At 42.8% G+C, this 21,361-nt stretch overlaps 1 protein-coding gene across 1 annotated transcript in view; it reads left to right on the plus strand.

Annotated features, from left to right (window-relative positions):
• The window catches only part of LAMB4 (laminin, beta 4), a gene marked incomplete at its 5' end in the record, with an annotated part of 47,643 nt that extends 30,618 nt beyond the window's left edge, over window positions 1-17,025 (plus strand). The window contains 14 exons of the mRNA XM_010193489.1: window positions 1-159; window positions 1,314-1,538; window positions 2,643-2,863; window positions 3,918-4,014; window positions 4,353-4,728; window positions 5,095-5,255; window positions 8,363-8,568; window positions 9,432-9,635; window positions 11,186-11,330; window positions 13,135-13,342; window positions 13,967-14,105; window positions 14,348-14,524; window positions 15,738-15,891; window positions 16,886-17,025. Of these exons, the coding sequence (XP_010191791.1) occupies window positions 1-159; window positions 1,314-1,538; window positions 2,643-2,863; window positions 3,918-4,014; window positions 4,353-4,728; window positions 5,095-5,255; window positions 8,363-8,568; window positions 9,432-9,635; window positions 11,186-11,330; window positions 13,135-13,342; window positions 13,967-14,105; window positions 14,348-14,524; window positions 15,738-15,891; window positions 16,886-17,025 (2,612 nt within the window). The remainder of the gene's footprint in view (window positions 160-1,313; window positions 1,539-2,642; window positions 2,864-3,917; window positions 4,015-4,352; window positions 4,729-5,094; window positions 5,256-8,362; window positions 8,569-9,431; window positions 9,636-11,185; window positions 11,331-13,134; window positions 13,343-13,966; window positions 14,106-14,347; window positions 14,525-15,737; window positions 15,892-16,885) is intronic.
• Between the last annotated feature and the right edge of the window lie 4,336 nt (window positions 17,026-21,361).

The following is a 21,361-nucleotide window of genomic DNA, read 5'->3' on the forward strand; positions in this document are numbered from 1 at the left end:
GGTGCGTGGATGGCTATTATGGAAACCCACTGAACGGAGAACCCTGCCGCCCATGCATGTGCCCAGGGGCACCCACAAGCGATAGGTATTTTGCACATTCCTGCTACCAGGACTCCCACTCTGAACAACCAGTCTGCAATTGTCTTGAGGGATACTCAGGTATGAAGCAAAATAAGGACTGGTTTTGATTACATTCAAATTAATGTGAGAAAAATGACCATTCTCCGCCCATCCTCTGTTCAGAAATGACAAGTGAGGTAATGGTAATAGAATAGATAAGAAAAGTTACCGCGCAAATTTACTGAAACTAGATGGAGAAATCCTGACTGAGAAGAGTGGAATTGTGCAATTAGCATTTGAAAAGTCATTCATTAATATCATGGCAGTCTCTGGAAACCTTCTCCTCCACTACATTAACCTGGTGGGGAGATGGGGGAGAACTGCAGTTTCTCATTACTTCTGAAAAGAAGTGTTGAAAGCCCAAATCAGAAAGGACAGGGCATCAAAAAGAGCTGATAAGATCTTCTAACCAGAGAAAATCTTTCCTCATACAGAGGAATCTTGCTTTGACATTATGCCCAAAAGTGACTGTTTCACTGTTCAAATGGTCACTTTAGAAATGAGGTTTCCATTCTCAGCTGTCTCTAATCCAGATATTTTTGCAGCAAACTGATGTCTTGCTTCCTAAGATCCTGTTGACTGAACTTGAATTTTTGCAGGGAAAACTGTAGATATTTCCCTCTCTCTGGACATCAGAAAGAGCTTCAGTGATGGAAGCAAACCCTAATGGGAAACACTGGCAAAAACGAAACCCGCGCTGTCATCTTTACTTATGTCAGTTCCTGTATAAGTCAAGAGCAGTTTTGCTTGAGTAATCGCTGTAGAGCCAAAGTGATCCTTGTTGGTACTTACCCAGGGGATTTCTGTCCTCACAAGCTACCACAATCCTCAGTTCTGGACTTCCTTCCTCCTCCTCCTTCCCAGCAGGGCTCTTGGTCACCTCTGTGACAGTGGGCTCATTTCCTTCCTGTTTGGAGGTGTTTTTTGAGGGGATACCCACTTACTCCTACTGAAAGAAGTTCCTTGGTGAAAACCTGGGATAGGAGTGTTCATTTCCATCAGATTTCAGTGTGGGAGATGTAATTTAAAGTGATGATAGGATTAAAGGGCAACAGTCTCAAACAGGTGGATATTTTCCATTGGGAACATGCATTTGAACAGACAATCTGAATCTTTTAACAGCATTATTGGAAATTACATGCTTAACTTGAATTCCATCAGCCAACACATATTTTTACCTTTCTCTGCAACAGGCAGTCGGTGTGACGAGTGTCCTAGCGGGTTCTACAAAAACCCAGGCAGCCCTGGACCTGACTGTGCACCATGTCCCTGCAATAACAACATTGATGTGACAGACCCAGAGTCCTGTAACAGGGTCACTGGGGAATGCACCAAGTGTTTACACAACACCCACGGCGCAAACTGCCAGTTCTGTAAACCTGGGTATTTTGGCTCAGCGCTCGCTCAAAACTGTCGAAGTAAGTCAGCAACAGCACTGCAGCTGCATATTACTACCAAGGAAAGTTTCAAAGAAATTAGGCTATAGGGAGAGGTTAGCCCTTGGAAGGACAGTAAAACTAAAGCAGATCAATGGAGCAAAATATGAGAATACCAAATGTATTTCTGGCCAGTGACACAAATAATTGTTAATACAGCATCTATTCAATTCTTTGTCATCTAAGTCTCACTGAATCTCATACTGAATATCACTCCTAGGAAATACTCTTTTGTGAAATTTAATCAGTACTCTTTGTTAGAAGAGTTATTTGGAGAAATAAATGTGTGTTCAGTGTATTCGGGAATGAATCAAAAGTAAAGGAATCAAAGATAATTGTTTATCCATGTTGCTGGCTGATGCCAATTAAGCTCAGTTACCCAGATGATCCCTTGCTGAGCTCCCAGCCTTACCAGCTGTTTTCATTAAGTGACTAGAATGAGACTGTTCAGGCAATTTAATAGACTCTGTGAGGACAATGTCAATAACTCAGCACTTGTAACAGAAAGGCAGGAGTGTAAGCAAAAGCAAGGCATAAGTTTCTCCCCAACATTTATCAAAGACTGTTTTCACAAATGTGCCTGATTGAGGGTCTAATTTCGATAGGCTAGACAATTATAGGTATTTTCAAGAAACTCTTTTTCTGAGCATATCTAAAATACAGTTCAAGTCCATTTCTTGTTCATTCTTGGAAGATGTCTGTTAGAAATGCTTAAGCAGTAACTTTTGGCTCCTCACAAGGAAGGCTTCTTATCTTAGTTGGCTTATGGGGATTTCCCACGCTGGATAGTGCCTACTGTAAATCAGCTGCTCCTTAGCCAGCATATTTAACATTTCATTCTAATAAGATTCAAAATTCACTACACCTTCATTTTTTGTGCCTGTGTTAAAAGTACTGAACATTCCCAGTAAGTTGGGTCAAAGCAATACATAAGTTATTACGGAAAGATAGGTAAACTGTACGATAGTAAAAATGTTCTCAAGGTTACTAGAAGTAAACCTACAGCATGGACTTTATATACAGCTCTGCTTGTCCATCAACACCCTATATTATCATATGCTGTAGTAATTGTCCCTCTTTTTGCAGGGTGCATGTGCAATCCATTGGGTGTTCGTCCTGCCATGTGCCCGGAGGGGGACATAGCCTGTCTCTGTGACCCACCCACGGGAGCTTGCCCTTGCCTGCCCAATGTGGTGGGCACAACATGCGACCAATGTGCCTCCGACTACTGGAACCTGGCTAGTGGAAAAGGATGTCAGATCTGTGACTGTGATCCAAAAAACTCCCAAAGCAACCAGTGCAACCAGGCAAGAAAATTACTCTGCTTTCCAGGTGGTGCTTCAGCATGGCATGGTGGGGACCCTCTTAGAGGATAGTTTTTTGTCATGATCCCTGAAAACAAGAAGTCTCTGGAAGTTTGCAGTTGGTGTGATCAGGCTTGGATCCAAGAGTCTTACAAGTGTTTTTTTAACTGTTTGTTTTCATAAAGTAGCAGCTGTGGCCAATACATTAGTCATACCTCATCTATCAGACCGCTAGAGTACCTTTTCTCATCTTTAATTCCTGTGCACTTTTTAGAACTAGAATGTAGAAAAAATAAAACAGTGAATAATAAATTAATTATTAAATAATAATAAAATAGAGGTGAAATTGCGGTCCCACGGAGTCAACAGCAATTTTGCTATTGACTTCAGAGCACCAGGAGCTTATCCCAAGCTCTTGCTGATTGCTTTCACATTTTCCTTTCAATATGCTTTCTGTTTGTGCCAATTTAATTAATGAACTTATTATTTTTCCTATAAAATGTAGCTCCTAACCCCAAAGAACTATGACTGCTTTTCTGAGCTGTACCAGTTATCAGAGCTGTAATTCCTGTTGTAGCTTAATTTAATAGCTGAATTCCAAAATAATTTTTTATGGCAATGTGCATAATGTACCCTCAAGTTTTTCAGTTACAGTTAATATATCATGTATTTAAAAGTTGAAATGTTAATATGAATAGTTTGTACCAGCAAAAATAATAAATTAGTCTGTTTTGCAAAAGAAAAGCATCCTCTCAGACTGTAGTCAGAGGATGAGTTCTCAAAGAGCATCTGTAGACTGGAACATACAAAATCTTTCAAATCAGTAAAGTAAAACCACCTATCAAAGTTTGTTTTGCTTTCACAACCTTCAGGAGGAAGGCTGGAAAGGTGGGCCAATACTGCATAAACCATGGTGTTCAAAGACTGTGTGCAAGTCGTGTCACTGTAGTCCCCATACAACTATATAAGTCACAGAGAGAAAAAGAAACCCAGTAAATAACATATGTCCAGCCATATCACTCTGCAGGAAGTTAATTAATCCTAACTGTCTTTACAGCTTGCAGGCCAGTGTCCATGTAAGCCAGGTTACAGTGGAAGACGCTGTGATGAATGTGATGAAAATTACTTTGGCAATCCCCAGATGCTTTGCATGTGTAAGTATTACTTGGTGTGGACTACTGGATTAGAAACTGCCTCAAAAGAAACTTTATATTCATAGGGGAGACAGGACATACATCTGGAGAAGCAAGCTTTCATTCACATGAGATGCATAAAAGTGTTTATATTATTTGTCTACAGTGTTCCTTCTATGGTTATGATGGGACCATGGAAGTTAGAGATGAAGAAGAGCCATTAGCCAGGCAGTCCACTTTGCTGTAACTCAAACACCAGTTTGCTTTTATTGTCTTGAAATGCATGATTGTATCTTTTGCACGCATTAGCCCCACAGAAAAGGAACAACTGGACGTAACTTGCTGTCTCTTTCTTGCAGCGTGTGAGTGTAACCCGGAGGGAACCAGCCAGCCCAAATGTGACAAAGCCACCGGCACCTGTAACTGCCGCACTGGTGTCACCGGCCGGTTCTGCGACCAGTGCAGCCGCGGCTTTGAGAAAGACTTTCCCTCTTGCCGTCAGTGTCATCTTTGTTTTGATCAGTGGGACACTGAAATTACTGCCCTCACTCAGACCGTTCAGGGGTTAATGAGGTTTGCTGCAAATCTTGAAGATAAAGGAGGACGAATGCCCATCTGTGACATGCGCTTCAAAGCCTTTGAAGATGCCATTTCTGAAATTGAAATAATTTTGAGACATCCTGTTCTTTCACTGGAAGCCCTCTCAGGCATCAAGGATTTTCAGGGCTACGTTCAGTAAGGGCTCAGCTGCTCCTGAAAAAACCCTTTTTTCTGGCTGAGAAAGCAGTCTTCCTCAGGGCTCTACCAGCCATCCCTATACATCAAGTCCCACTTCTGATCAGCACACAGATGCTGGACTACTAAGTCATTGTTTTCAATAGATCTCTGAACGAAATCATCCTTATATATATTATCTGTCCCACACATGCATATACTTAAATGCTGGAATTTTCCAGTTCATCCTAGGGGGTTTCTAAATAAGCCATTACAAGGAAATGTTTCTGTTCACTTAGAAATTTCTCCTTTAAAATATTGTGTATCTCAGTTCTAATTTAAGAACAATCTGGTCTGACTTCTGTATAACTGCCATTTTCCTTTCAGACAAAAAGTTGCACATATGGATCCCCTTCACAGTATGGTCTATGAGTTTCCTGACCTTAACAAGAACATAGAAGACATTGGGGAAGAAGCTGACCTAGTGTATGAGCTTCTACAACAGAAAATACATCTGCATCAAAGTTTTCATTATTTGAACCTCGAAGGTAAGGCGGTCAGCAATTAACCGAAATAGGTGAACATTTTCCGTGAAATTTCAGAATGCTTTCTCACCATTGAACCATACAACATTTCCAAGATCCCTAGATTTTAGCTTCCTATGCTAGCACAAAAATGTAAACACAAACAGCAATTTATACTGACTTTCCAAACTCCCTTTTATCTTAAAATGCCATGATTTCTAGCATCCTATATTTCATTTGCATGTCTCAGGGTCATGCCAGCCAGGAGTCTCATGAATCCTGATGTAAACATCAGGATTTAAAAGCCACCCAGTTCCACAGTATAGACTCACAGATCATACAGTAGATCAGCAAAGGACTTTTTCCCTACTCCTGACTCCTCTTGCTCTTAGCAACACTTAAACAATGTTGTACGGCAATGGTTTGTTTAATTAAAGCAGAGATTCATAGTGCAGCTTCTTAGTGTTCCCATGGGAAAATACATGACTTTATGTGGTAAGGAACTAGCTCTCCACCATCAAAAGTGTGAAGTCAGAACTGAGTTCCTTGGCATTTTTGGAAGAGTCACACCGTCTGTGCTTGAGCTAAGTATAGCCTCCATCAGCTGTTAACAGCAGCAATGACAATCTCACAGACTGGTTTCTGGAGAAAAACAGGGATGTATCAGTTCGGGATCTTGAAGAGATGCTAGATCACCCACAGCGGCAGGAGACTGTCAGCAGCGTAGAGACAGATGCCAAGATATGAACCCCCAGAAGATAATGCACGCACCATGGAGGACACAAGCTACAGGCAATGCACTCCCATTTACAGTTCTTCTGTGTTTTGTTTGGGTGAGAAAAGGACTGTCCTAGACAAGATTAAAAAAAAGAAGAAAAAGGTAACACAATACAAAGCCAAGGGAAAGGAAGAGTGGAAAAGAGGGATTAATTGAAATTTAGGGCTCCCCTTCCCTGTTGTACTTGGCAGTGCCCCCAGGGCCAGCTCTTCCGCTCAGGTCTCAGCACTGCTCTCCCAGGCTCTGCTTCCCAATTCAACTGAGTCTTGTGCAGACTCTGAGAAAGGCAGGAAGGCAAAGAAACAATAAATCCCAGAGAGGTCAGTGGATGCACAGCTGAAGCATCCATGGTGCTCTCTGGTCACGTTCCAACCCCACTTTGTCTTTCAGCCTCAGGAGACACATAAACAGCCCTATAAAAAGCACACGGGGGTGTGGGGAGGGGAAGACCTTGAATTCAAGCTGGACTTCTGGTCAGGGCCACAAATGTTCATTGGTCCTGCTACCAAGCATCTAACAGCACAGAAATAACATTTCCCTCAAGATAACCAGCTTCTCTGATACCCAGGAGAAAGCCCGCCTCCCTCACCCCATCTTCATTTCAGGACCAGTAGCACATCCTAGGCATGGCTCTGTTTGCCTTTTCCTCTCTCTTTTTTTGCTGGGGTAGAGCGGAATATGGCCACATACACCATCAGGGGCACATTTGTGCTCTAGACACGCATGGGGAATGTGTTCCTACCTACCTCTCTTTGCAGAGGATCAGGACTCAGAGACTTTCTCACAGGCATATGTTCAGCTGGCTGGTCTGGAAATGTCAATATCTAGCGATCAATTAAAATCATGGGAAAAAACAAGACACAAGTGTCCTTAAAAGAATGTTTGCAGTTTATGAGATCTCATTAAATTACAGCCTTCCAGCCTTGGCCCCTGGTTTGCAGCCACTGTGGTATGGTAATGCAGTGAGTACAGCTTCCTAGGCAATAAATCAAGCCTGTGCTAAGACACTGTGTTTAACATAAAGGAACTTGGAAGCTCTACAGCTCCATCACAAACCAAGCATGAAAAATGCATTTGGGCCACTTAACGGAGAGCTGAACCACTGTAAAATATTCCTGCAATGGAGTTGTTGCACACAAAACACTCTCTGTCTCAGATACAGAGTTAGAGCAGCCTCTTGCCAGGTATTTTGTATTAGGAACTAACTTTAAACTGTACTTTGTTTCCAAGTTACAAGATAAAATAAATAACCCTGGTTACACACGATAACTAAACATTGTTCAGCTTCAATCAAAGCAAGGCCAAGGGCTTTAGAGCCTGATTCAAAGCATGGAGGACTTGACGAGTGCCTTGTCATTGACTTTGACTAGTAACAGAGTTGGTTACCAGCACAAAGAGGGATGTTAACCAACGACCTCCAATGCTTTTACATTGCTGACACATCAGTTCTGGCTCATTGCACATACTTCTGCCTGTGGATTTGGGGACAACTTTGAGTTCTCTGGAGATCTGGGAAGCCTCAAGAGCAGCAGCTTTAAATTTTATGGTTTTGCTAAAGGCCCGAGTCTTTTCCTTAGGCTATTAATCTGCAAAGAATATAATATTCTCCAACCCTTTTGAGCCTGCTTAAGGGAAAGTTTACACTAAGCAAACAAGAAAGACGCTTGCTAGAAAGTATTTTTTGCCTAGCCTACAAGCTTATCATGGAAATAATTTTTTTTCATGCATCAACCCTGAAATCAAATTTTCCAATGCCAAAGAAAACTCATAAATTTCCATCTGTAATCTAAATTTTGGCCTTAGTTCAGCAGACCATTTAACTTCTGGGTGCTATTCTGAACAGACAGGACAAATGCTTTCCTGACTCACAATCAGGGAACTGATAATTTCCTAGATTTTACAACAGGCAGAAACAGTTTTCCTGCCTAAACTTCAAAACAGTATAAATGACAGGAGCTTTGCCAAATCAACAACAGCATCAATGCATGAGGTACTGATGAATGCAGATCAGTAGCAGTTTGTGTCATTAACGGGATCTCCCTCATACTTTTGTATCTTCCACTGGCTTTTCATACACCTTGGACTCTGAAGAATGACATAGGATCCACTGTATTTGCATCTATTTTAGCAGGTTTTATGAGTATCAGTAACTATTGCTGTTTGGCAACTGGCTGAGTAAAGGATTACAAATCTTGACTGAGGAAATGACATCTCCTGTCCCTCCCTGCTGTCCTAAATCAAACACCTGTGACAACAAACTGAATCACCTGTCACTCACCAGAATTCAAGTAGATACATTAATTAAATGCAATCAAAATACAATCAGTACTAAACCTTATTTCTGTTGCTACAGAGGCCATCAGCAACATTAGGAAACATTTGGAAGCATCACTGCTGGCAGAACAGAAGACCAGTGGGACAACCCCTATTGTAAGACACTCAGAGTACACCAGGAACCAAGCGCTCACTATGCTGGGCCATCAGGCCTTGAAAGCAAGCAACATGCTGGAACAGCTCATGATGATCAAGAGCCCCGACATCAAAAATTTGAATGAAAAGGTAGGCACCGTGAATTTTGAATGGGAGCTAAACAAAAATATCTTTTTTGATGCTGTTAGTAGGTTTTATTTTAAAAGAGCGCTTATGTGCATTTTTAAACCTGGGAAACTATGCCGGCACAGACATGCAGTCACATCAGAAACAGCTGCACTTGTCAGCTGTGGTTACCACCCTTCTGGAAGCCATTGCCCCCAGGGCAGACCCAGCACAAGGGGGTCTAGTTCTCCAGTCTCAAGAGGACATTAGTGTAGATTCAGATTAACCCCAACCTCGTCCATCGGTAACTTAAACCAAGCACACCAACTTTGCCTGGAGTGGATGGGGAGTGCTCACATACCCTTTGCATCACCCATGGGAGAGGAAGGGATTTCTGTCCTTCTGCAGGGCAGCAATGAATACCTAGTAGCACCTGCAGCCAGCTCTGCCAGATCTGGAAGAGATCATCCATCCATCTAGACCTTTAGTTGCAACATCTGTGTCAAATGATATGGTACCATGTTGTGTGAGAGGTGATTTGGACCCTTCAGAACAAGCCATTGACCCATGGGCTGGATATGGACAGGTGACAGTTTGAGTCCTTTTGCCACAGAGGTGTGAAGCAAGGGTTTTGGTGCAACACATGGAGCCCAACAAATGTATCCTGCAAGGACACAGAGCCATGGCCTGCCATGGCATCCTTCAAGTCAGGGAAGGGAGACCTGTAACTGGCAGTGACATTCATCTTTGGAGAGACCAGACCATCATCTCTTTGGGAAAATCCCATCCTATGTTCAAAGTTCATGCTATGTCGAACATCTTCCTTCCCCAGGAGTGTATCTAAGACTCCCAGAGGAGTCCTGACATAAGCATCTTCCTTATTGCAGATCTGTGGTGTGTCAGGAGACCAGCCCTGTGTCACAGCAGCCTGCGGAGGAGCTTTGTGCTGGGACAATCATGGACTCAGACAGTGTGGTGGCCCAAACTGCAGGGGAGCTCATCCTCTCTCTATTAATGCCTTCAGGAAAGCTGAGGAGACTGCTGTGTTGCTAAATAACTTAACTACTCGGCTACGGGAACCTGAGAATCAGGTGCTGTATATCAAACCTATAGTGAAATGTTCAGTGTAATAGAAAAGTTCAATGAAATGGATGGAGGATGAGATTTGGGAAATCACAAATCTACCAAAACTCACCTGCTCCTTGGACAAAGAGCAGTGACATAGTGACGGACCCTGTCCCAATGTCATAGCCATATCATGGTTCAGTACTGGAGTATTAGGTGCCAGTTCCACCAAAAGCCTGTGGCTCTAGCTATGGCTTCCTCTTCCTCACAGACGCCAATATAGTACTGGAGTATTAGGTGTCAGTTCCACCAAAAGCCTGTGGCTCTAACTATGGCTTCCTCTTCCTCACAGACGCCAATATCTCACAGGTCATGGTACCCTGTGCCCATGGAAGTTGGTGGCATCAGGCCAGTACTGTCTATATCTTATTAGGAAAGATTCAAATAGCATGATTTGTCAGTAGCATAGCATTAAGCTCTATTTCTACAACTTCATATTACTCTCATGTTTGCCATTAAATAATTTTTGCAAATAATTTCAAGATGAAGTTTTTGTGCCCCCAGTGACTTTTAGAAGGACATCAAGTATTCAGCTGTACTGCAAAGCAGCACTGAAAAATAACTTGGGAAAGCGTGGCCAATGCAACATGTGCCAAGGAAACAAATTGGACAAATCCCAGAACATCAGTAAAGACAGTTTGTTCTTATTAACAGTCAGAGATGATGCCTGTTACCGTTATAGGCAAAACACATTTTCTAACAGAAATGTCATTCTGCTGCGGTTTTGTCCTGTCTCTGTAGGGTGCCTGGGCATCCATTTCCTCTTTTTAACATGCATGGACACTCTGCATCACAGCTAATGGGTTCAGAAATGAGCAATCAGGGCACATGCCTGGGTCCCCAGGACACCGAGGGGCAGCAGCAAAAGGCAGCGGCTGAGGTGGTGAGCACCAGGCTGCCGGGATGCTGCCTCATGCAACTCCATGATAATATGAGTGAAGTATTTGGAGACGTTTCAGAAGTAAAAACATCACTACTTTTCTTGCTGCATGGGGAAACAGCGAATCTCTTTCCCCCGCAGACCACAGAGGCGCAGTACTTGTGCGTTTCCTTAAGGCAAAGCATAGCCCCCAGCAAAGCAAAATACTGTTGAAGTTCAGTGATTAATCTAAACCCCTCATTTAAATTATCAAGAATACTACTTGAATTGCAAAATGTAACTTCTAAAGACAAGCCTTAAACATTACCTTCCTTATTTGTGTCCTCTTAAGTGTATTTTTAAAAGCAAATCCAATGTAAAAAAGCAAATGAAATTACATGCCTTTTCTGTACTGGATTTGATCACTGACATGCTTGATTTAGGCTTTTTCTGAGGCCAGATGAAGGCCATGATGTAGCAACATCTGGAGTTCCTCAAAGGGGTCTCCTACTCCTTTTCAAAGCCACATCAAGTGATTCCAGCTGAGGCTTGGACACAAATTATTTTTGTGCCAGAGCTCAACTTGCCAAGCAATGATAGATAACCTCCAGAAAATGGCACTGCTATTTCTAATAATATTTCTAATAATATTTCCAGGTTGAAAGCATTAGAAAAATGGCAGAAGACAGCAACTTGAAAGGCTCACGATTTAATGGACAACTGGAGAGGGCTAAGAATCAAACTGAAGCTGAAGGAGAGATAGCTAAGGAGTTCATCCGAAAAGTGAAAGAATTCTTGCTAGGTAACTATGCAAAGTTATTTCTTACTAATTTTTAATATATATTTCAATATAACATAGCATAATAGATGGCCAGAAAACAATCTAGCTGTACACTCATGAAATGTATTGTCTGCAACCTGATCTGTGCTTTTTCAATCCCTTTTTTTCTTGTGCTTCTTTGTATTAATTTTCCAATAGATGTTACATTCTGACTGTCATCTTTTATTAATGTGTTCAGTCTGAAGCATGCAAGTAATTCCCTCAGTTCCCGCTTTATCTGAGTAAATGACTACTAAGATAATTTCATAAAACATATAATGACCAGGCATGTCCAATGCATCCTCAAATTGCTATTCCACCCCCTTCTTCCAGGCCCATAAATAGAGGCTCTCCGTAGGGAGCGTGGGAATTAGGACACATACTGCTCCATCGTCTCTGTAAAGCTGTAACTCAAGGAATCAAAGGATTCTGGTAGAACTTCACAGCTCCCGTCAAAAAATAACAAAGCAACCGTATATACCCTAAAACATTTTCCACCCTTGGAATTGCAGAAACATGCTGTAAGAAATGGGCCCTAAGTTTTTTCCCAGGTGCACATCAAAGGAGTTCAAATGTGGTAGGATTTTTTTATTCTCTTGAATGTAGCTGATCTCATAAGCTTCTAAGGATTGCATGTTGGCAGTCCTTTGGCATTCAGACATCTACATCCAAATGGGAGCAAGGGCGGAGGACAGAGGACTTCCTTTGTTCGGGAACATTTAAGTTATTTTATTGAATACAAAGAAAAAAGTCTCTTTAAGTCCTTAAGATTCTCAGATTTTTATTTGATAGCAATGGAAAATTTAACCTTTGGCTCTTCTTTTATATTTCTTAGTAGACATACAGCATTTACTAACAATTATAAAAGCATTTTTTAATGAATTTTTGTTTTGTAAATTGAAGTTTAAGAACAGTAACAGCTGGAATGCATACAGTTACATAAAATCTGCTGTACTCTACATTGACATGAATGGTAATTTAGAATGAATATATTTCTACAGAAAAGAGCTCTCAGGAATGCACTACTGTTAGCACAGTAAAGGCCTTCTATTTAATTCTTGGTGAGTTACTTTGGAACATTGGCATGAACATTTAATATGTTTCAACTGTTTTATCACCCCAGGTCTTGTCTATAAAGGGAAGTGGGCAGAAAACAGAAGTGATGATGAGACTTCGCAAGGCACTGACCACTCTAACTCCATGTCTGTGTCTCCTAGCAAAGAATAGGATGAGCTCATTTGCAAAGGGAGTTGTGAAAATACATTTTTTTCTACTGTAAATTCTCATCCTCTCTGAGTCTGACCCAAGTTCCCTCTGTAGCCTGGCCTTTCCCATTAACCAGCGAAGGAACCACTTTCTCAATATTGCGATGACTCCAGGGAAGAGATTACACCCACTGGCCAGTTTGGAAAGCTCCATTCACACCCCAGTCTTCCCAGTGCCTCTTTGATCTGGAGGCCAAGGGAGAAATGGGCTCTGACACTTCTAGCTGTGCCGTGTACCGCTTTAAAACCCTCTGTGGGCTCAGTTCTGCATCAGAATTTTAATAACGCAGTTCAAAGTGGGTTCAAATCCTCATTTTAGCCAGTTCTGACAACACTAACAGCAGTACCTGGAAGCATAATATTAAATTACAAAATGTTGGAGACAACTCTCTTACCCCCTTGCTGTGCCTGTCAGCTTTATTCTACCACATAACTCAGGGTAGGCAGCCATAGTGATAATTTACATTGCACTGGGAGGAAGGAGCTGCTTCAAGATGCCCTCAGCTCCATTTCTGTTGCAGATGAGAGTGCGCCTCCAGAAGACATCAAGAAGGTGGCAAATTATGTTCTGCAAATAAGCCTTCCCCTGACTCCACGAGAGCTCATGGGCATGCTTGGCAAAATCAGGAGCATTATGGACCCCTGTGAGAAGTACAAACTGAATGCAAATAAGAGAAAGAGGAAAAGGGAGGAAGTTCGGGTGCTGCTGGCGGAGGCACAAGAAGCCAAGTGAGTGGGGTATTCTCATACTGGTGTGCTAACTCCAGCTGGGGTGGCACCATGCACAGTAGGGATGGCTCCATACCCCAGGCAGTGTCTAAGTTACGCTGGAGGGAAAGCTCAGATAAGAGCAGGTTTCAGCTTGCTATTTCCATAGGATATTTCCATATTTTCATGGCAGCTCGGGCTGTGGGAGCCAATGTGCTTGGAGGAGGCAGCTCCACCAGCTCTCAGCTCCTCTGCCTGAGGAGTCAAAGAGGGCAAAGCAGCTTCTTATGTCTATGTTGGACCTAGTGGAGCATTACCTCTGGTTCACTGGCAGATTTAAATATGGGTGAGAAAGAACCAACAAGAATTGGGGAGGGAAAAAATACAAGTCTTCCTTACTGGCACTGCACCACCAGGCAGCCAGCAGCACCTGACCTCACCTTTAATACAACAGCTCATGCCATACAATACCACACAAAGTCCCTCACTGAGGTGTTGCTTTGCCAGCCTGTGAACCCAAATTTTAACAGTTGGTGGTGGACTTGAGGGAACATTTCTGCATGTAAGCATGAGTGCATTTGAAACATGTTCTTGCTTTGCTCTCCACACCACGATACTACATGTGCTTCTATTTTTCCATTTCAGCAAAGCAGCTAAAGCTCTTCCGCGTGGAGATGAAATTAATAATAAACTAAAAAATGTTGTGAAGTCCCAAGGACACTCCAAAAACACCTTCATAAAGTTAAATGAAGACATACGAGGCATCAGGACACAAATCTCACAGGTATCTTGCTGTAAATATTTTAATGTAGTTACTACATACATTTTAGAAAAGGATACTTCATCTCAAAGTTTCCTTAATGTAAACTTAAACAAATAAAACCAGAATGTGGCACAGATAGGGCACCAACCCCATAATGTTTAAGGGTCTCTTCTTCTCAATCAGTTGACGTTGATCATTAACACACTCTGCGATTTGGGTGGACGTTGCATAAATAAAAACAGCCTTCCATTGCTCTGTTTTAGGCTGAGAACCAAGTGAACAAGACAACCAACCAACTAAATGACTTGTCAGCAAAACAGTCTGAGGTGGAAGATGAAATTGCCACATTGCAGGCAAAAATGCTGATGAACAAGAATCAAGCTACAAAGGCAAGAGCAGAGGCAGAAGCAGCACACAAGCGAGCCCAGAATATTGATAATGTAAGCCTTTCTGTCATGTGTTAAGGGGAAAAAATATTTCCTCCATGTTTAATAGTATTTTTGATTCAGAATTGTAATTGTGTTACCCTGCTCTCCTCAAAGCTCTTAATATTTTCCTTATGCCATGCAGTGTAAAATGTCACAGGTTAAGAATAATTTCTTTTTTATTTTAAGGCTTCTGGCATATAGCACTTCTGTTTGCTTGAATGAAAGAAAACATACACATTTCTCTGACTATTCCATGACATTTTTCCTTGCACTGTGTATAAGGCTCATAGTCACCATGGGCACCAGTAAACACAACAGAACAGAGCACAAAATCAGATATTAAAATATGTGAGTGATGGAAGCAGCCTGGCCATTCATCCCATGCCATTCTCCTTCAGAGAAAATTGCTGTGGGAGTTACTTGGAGTTTTTGGTTGGCTGGCTGCTTTTCAGTAAGCTCCAATTTTTGGGAATGCATTGAGGCAGCTAGAAATTCGCTATAATTGTGAGGAGAACCAGGCACCCACAGCAAAAGCCTGGGGAATGATCAAGCTTCGAGGTTATAAGAAACATAGCTGAAATCTAAACTGCAGCCTCAACAGCAACCTAAATCAGCAGAGAACGGATTAGCCAGTAAATACTACTACCGTAAAAAGATAAAATAAAAAAACCTAATTTAAATAAGATGCTACAGGCAATTAATTTAATTTTAATTAAGCCTGATTGCAAAAATGAAATTTGCAGAAAATCTCTATCAAAAGAAGTAAAAACAGCATAAGCTTTAAAAATCTTAAACCAAACTTTCACAGAATCACAGAATCACAGAATATTAGGAATTGGAAGGGACTTCAAAAGACCATCCAGTCCAACTGTTCTGCCAGAGCAGGATCACCTAGACTAGGTCACACAGGAACACATCCAGGCGGGTTTTGAATGTCTCCAGAGAAGGAGACTCCACAACCTCTCTGGGCAGCCTCTTTACATCCTCACCCTCCCTTGACATTTTACATCACTCCACTGGCAATTTAATTTATTTTTATCAGGTTTTGCAAAGCACTGATCAATGTACACTCATGGATTTTTTTTTTAAGATTTAAGAGAATCATAGATTTAAAGTTTGGTTCAAAGAGGATATTCAAAAAGGTATAAAAAGATACAAAATATCTTTTGGTACACCAGATTAATTATGAGATGCTCTTAAACTAAGTAATGGGTCTTTGTCACAGGAATTTGCTGACATTAAAAGAAAATACGCCATTCTTCAAGAAAAGCTAAAAGCCCGAGGACCTCCAAAAGTAACACTAGAAAAAGTGATGCAGCTGAAAGAAGCAGCAGAAAAACTGGCTGAAGAAACTGAAAAGAAAATTAAAAGAATAACAGGTGCTGTTCTCACTTCCATAGCAAGAGGTGAAAATTGTGACAGTCATGAATTCAACTGAAAGCCTTGCCCACAGACACTAACAGATGAGAATCACTTGAAATCATGTTTAAAGCAATTTAACTGGTGAAAATCCCTGCTTGAAGCTACTCAAACAGCTTAAAAGTAGTTTAATTTACTTGGTTTATGTACTTTTTCTGACATAAATTGGTTGCTATAAGCAGAGTTTAAGAAGTGTCCACCAGTGCTCACACAGCCCCTTAGATGGATTTAGAGGCTCACCAAAAGGAAAGAGCACATCTCATGTAACTGCACACAGGAAACTTAACTCTGTTCATAGTGAAGGTCTGGGCATTCCCCCTGGGAATCCCTGGGCCTAGGATCCTGCCATACTTGACTTCCAAAAATACCATATAACATCAGCAAAACTGAAGCAGAAACTCCATCCCAGGAGCAAATTCTTCAGCACAGGATCCAAATAAATATTTTGAGCACATACCTTGAGGAGAAGCATCCCAGCATTAAAAGCATCCCAGCTACTCTAAATGCCCAGATGACAAGTGTGTTGGAAACAGGCAGTGGATAATGTGGTCCTGACTCATTTCCAGTACCTCATTACCAGAGGAACTAGCAGAAAACACTCCTGTGAATGAGAGATGCATAAGCCCATTACGCCAACATTGTCTAGACTTTACACACATCAGTGGACACACTGTTCCTCTAAGCATTTCCATTTAAACCAGCTCCTTTAAGAGCTCCATGTCCAGCCCCATCCTAGCTGATGGACAAAAGCACATGCTGATAAATCAATTTCTTTAAGGCCATCATGTTTCTTTTGCTATCCAGAAACCAGGCTTTTCCCTCCAGTTGTGTATGTAACATTCCTCATTTGAAATGGGCTATTGCCTCTAAAACTGCTGGGAAAAGAAACGCTGTTAACCTTTGGATTTTACTTACAACAAATATGAGCATTGTTGCATGTCTCTACTCTTCCAGATTTGGAGAAGAAGCTTCAGGACCTGAATCAAACCAAACAAGACAAGGCAGAGCAACTGAGACAACTAGAAGAACATGTAATAGCCATTAAAAATGAAATCATGGAACAGGAAAGCAAGTACGCAACATGCAAAAATTAGGATCTGAACAGACCAGCAGGTAAAATGCAACTGAAGTCTCTGTGCTTACCACCTCCTGAACTACCCAGAATGGAGGGCTGTCCTCTGTAAATACATCTGAAGGTGCCTTTAGTATTTTGCTACAGTGTATAATGTAATTTTCTCTTGTTTTTTTTCATGTGCAGTTGAGTTTATATGGAAATAGGGAATACCTTTTAATAAACCAGCTGATAAGCTAATCAAGCTGTGGTCTTTGAGGGAGCTCTATAATACACTTGTGTGCATAGCCTCGCTGTAGGGGGCTGGAAATGCAAAAGGAGGATTGCCCTGACATCCACAGGTAACTGCTTCAAAGGCAGAGTCCCAGCACCCTGTGTCTTCTGCTGAACTCTTCAATAACCTGTGCCTGTGCCATGACCCAACATGGGGCACAGAGAGGGATGTGGCGATGCAGATGAAGGGCTATGGGATCCTATAGCCATCCCTGTTGACAACCAGTGGCGGTGGCCGCAGGGTACCGTCATGCCTCCATCCCTGTCTCTTCACTGGGACAGAGCAGGGGTGGCACTGGGAACCCCTGACCATGTGTGGGTCCCCCTGTGTTCACTGAAAATGCACAGCGATGGGCAGCACCTCCGTGCAGCGCTGGGCCGCTAGAGATGGGCGACAGGGAGCCACTTCTCCAGTGCCCACTGGATGGCAGTGCACAGATGCTTAATGCTGAAAACTTCAAAATCATTTGTCAATGCCGCTCCTGCAATGCCTATTTTTCTCATGCTTATAAGGGTTTTCCTACATTTTTTGTTAATGCAGCCAACAACTGGAGAATGACTCCAGCTCTTAGGTTTAAGCAGTGAGCCTAAAGGGCCACACCTGTTGAGAAACAGTTTCACCAGCTCTTCTCCCACACACAGCACTTCACAGAAGTCAGGGTTCACTCAGCAGTTTCTTGTAGCCATAAAGAACACAAGAATTGTCCTAAATTTTAGGTTTGGGGCTTTTTTTTTAATTTAAAGAAGACGGCTGTGGCTTAGCAAATACTACAGAAGGATTAGGGTTTTTAAAAGACTGAAGGGAGCTACTCCTGAGTTTCAAAATCCCACGCTTGGTATACATATTCCTGCAGGAGACTGAACATACTAATGATGGCTTTTCCTCAGTTAAGACCAGCCCTGTCATTCCTGGCTGGTCTGTCCCACAGTGAGCATCCATCATGGACTTCACTCACTGGGGTGAGGAGCCCAGCATTACTTCAGAGCTCGGATGCAGCCCAGACCACATCTGTAAAATGAGGAATGCTTGGCAGGAGTACAGGGCTCTTAGCATTTACCTGTCCTCTTGCCAGCAGCACCCATAAAACAATCCTTATCTAAATGCAAGCACTGTTTCTATCCAACAGAGATAAACCCTCCACAGTTACCACTCTGTGTTTAGGAGAGCTGAAGTAGCATTCGTATGGTGGGGGTGGGGGGGGCTTTAGTAGGAATTGCTGGCACAGATGAGATTTCAGATACCTCTCTAACTTAAACCAGCTGTGCTCCAGGGCAATGTGCAACATGCATTACACATATAATGGCTTCTTCTGTGAAAATTATGGAATCAGATTATAACTTTGATATAATCTAACAAAGACATCTGAATCCAGACATGTATGTAATTGGCAGTTTAGATTTTTCTGAATTTTAGCTTTTAAAAAAAATAATCTATGCGGTGTAAGGCTTCTTTATAAGCCTCTGGTGATCTGCAAGACTGTAATCTGAGGAGTGTATTTAGACCAACTTTGCCATAATGAAATCGAGCATCTCTTTTTCTGGGAGCACACAAATCGCCAAGCTGAATTCACAAGCAGAAAGTTGAAAGAGATCTTCATCCTAAAATGCACCGTTGGCTGTGAGAGTTGCCATACGGCTTTTGACAAGCTGTGAGGATGAGAAGTCTGTAAACATCAGGCAGTTGTGGCCTGGAGGGGAGATGTATCCATGGGGGGAAACAGAAATCACTGAAAGAAAAGCAGAAACAGGAAGAAGAAAGCCAGCGTGGAGCCTGACCTCCCCTGCCTTCCTCCAGGCATGCTCAGACACGCGAAGTGAGCAGACCTGATGGGACCAGCGACTGCAGAACACCAGATCCATCCTGTGACAACTTCTGAAGTTGTGCAACTGTGCAGCACTCCCCATTGGAAGTGGTGCAAAAACTTTTAAAGTGTTTTTGCAAAGTTAATTTGTAGGAAAATGCTGTATCTGGATCAAAAATACTTATTTTTAGTCCCCCTGGCCTTCTTTTTTGTGGGCAGAAGTGGCTTCAGAAAAAAGCTGAAATCAGTATCTTGCCAAGAGCATTTTGCCTTCATTGATATTAATCAAATGGCAAACAACACTTAACAAAACTGATATATAACCAAAGATATATCTAACCAAAAATGATCTTATCAGCTTTATTTGCTAGGCATTCAACCACTGCAGTGTTACAAGATAATGGGTGATCAAGTGGATGCCACTGAGGTCAAATTCTGAAATTTGGTTCTTTTGAGAAGACTTCCCACCCAGCACAAACACAGACACCTCAGGACTGCAAAGCTGCTTCACCAACCACGAGGACAGGACACAAAACAAGAGTGAACTTTTATCATTTGAAAAACCAAATTAAAATACTCCCACTCGCTATTGCTCATGAGCACTGCAGAGAGGGACGGACAGGAACATGTTCACTGTACCTAATTACCCACAGGCTGAAAGCTGGTGGTTTCAGCTACCTCTGAAAGGTGACCGTGGCTAAGGGTCACTGTGGCCACCTGAGTCTGTGACTGCAACCACAATGTCACACAGCAGGGTCACCCTCAGGCTGGGACGCAGCACATTGTCATGCACAAAGGAGCCTCACCACAGCACTAAGGAGCTCCGCAGGGAAACTTTAGCCCATTTTAGATATAGACGGTGCACAGGACTTCTACAAGGCTATTAAACAGAAAAAAAAAAGACGAGAAAACTTCAATAAAATTTGCAAAAATATAGGACAGGAAATACATCCAGTGGCAGAGTCACACATGGAGTGATACCACTGCCTATCTGTGTTTTCTAACTGCAGCAGAGTAAAACATTTTCTGTTAGTGGGACATAAATGTTTGTTGTACTGAAGCTTAAAAACAAAGCTGTGTTGTGATTTACACTGTGAAACTGAAATAGTTTCGTGAATTTAGAAGACACTGCAGAAGAGGTTTAGAATTACAATACCTGCTAGGTCAGCTTAAAATGGTTTAATTTCCTGGATACCTTTAATGAAACAGCCCCACAAGTTCTTCAATTGGGAGTCCTGGGTTATGTTTCAGACCTGGTGTTTAACCTTTAGGGCACGTCACTTGGTATCTCTCTGTTTCTGCTTATCCATCTGTAAAATGAGAACGAACATATTTACCTACCTCGGCAGGGTTTGCTGGGACGGACAGAACATGATGTGTTTCCACTCTGGCACTGCAAATAGCAAGAGCAAAGTGTTCTTGAGGGACACCAGTACCCGGTAAAGATTTACACATAAGTTTACATGTTACACGTGTGCAAGCAAAACTCGAGTACATAAACCCAGGGATCTGTTGCAGCCTGGGGCTGCGCTCTTCAAAGGCATCCATCCTTCATATCCAGTCCCCAGTATTTATTTACCAGCAACCCTTTCCCCTGGTGCCAAGGGGTCTTTCCCGCTAGCCGACAAAGCCCACCCATGTTCCCCTGCAGAGCCCAGGGAACTAAAGCAGGAGGCTGGGAGCACAGCAGCAGCTCCAGCACAGCCATTCACCCCTTGCAGTTGCCGCAGTGCCCCAGAAGGCAGCAGTGCCACATGCTCTCAGCTATAGCAAAACAGTCTGGCAGCAGCCAGCCCAGGCTCAACGGGCCTCTGTGCCCACTCCAGGACCAGACCCAGCCATGTACGGCAGCGTGGCTGCCATCCCCAGGAATGGCACTGTTAGGCCATGTGTGTTGGCACCACAGCACCCAATGATTCAGGGCTGTTGTGCATCACGTGTGACAGTTGCCAAGCCCCTGGGCCTTTGCTGGGTTTCAGGCTTTGTTGCATGGGTATGCTCCATCCACCATCCACCCCCCCCTGGCGCCCAGCCCCACCAGCACCCCTGGCAAAAGGCAGGATTGGGTCAAAATCCCCATTTCTGCATTGTCTCCTCACAGACAGGGGCACAGAGAGGGTTTGCCTCCTCTGTGATCCCCCCACCCTGGTTGCTGCACCGTGCCCAGAGCCTGAGAGCATCAGAGAGGGCACAACCTGTGATGGCAGGGGACTGGAGTCCCCCCCCCTTCCCTTCAAGGCTCCTCAGTTGCAGCGGGTCGGGCATCCCCCTCCCCAGTCCGCC

This window comes from Mesitornis unicolor, unplaced genomic scaffold, assembly GCF_000695765.1.
Source record: "Mesitornis unicolor isolate BGI_N332 unplaced genomic scaffold, ASM69576v1 scaffold19741, whole genome shotgun sequence".
Taxonomy (NCBI): Eukaryota; Metazoa; Chordata; class Aves; order Mesitornithiformes; family Mesitornithidae; genus Mesitornis; species Mesitornis unicolor.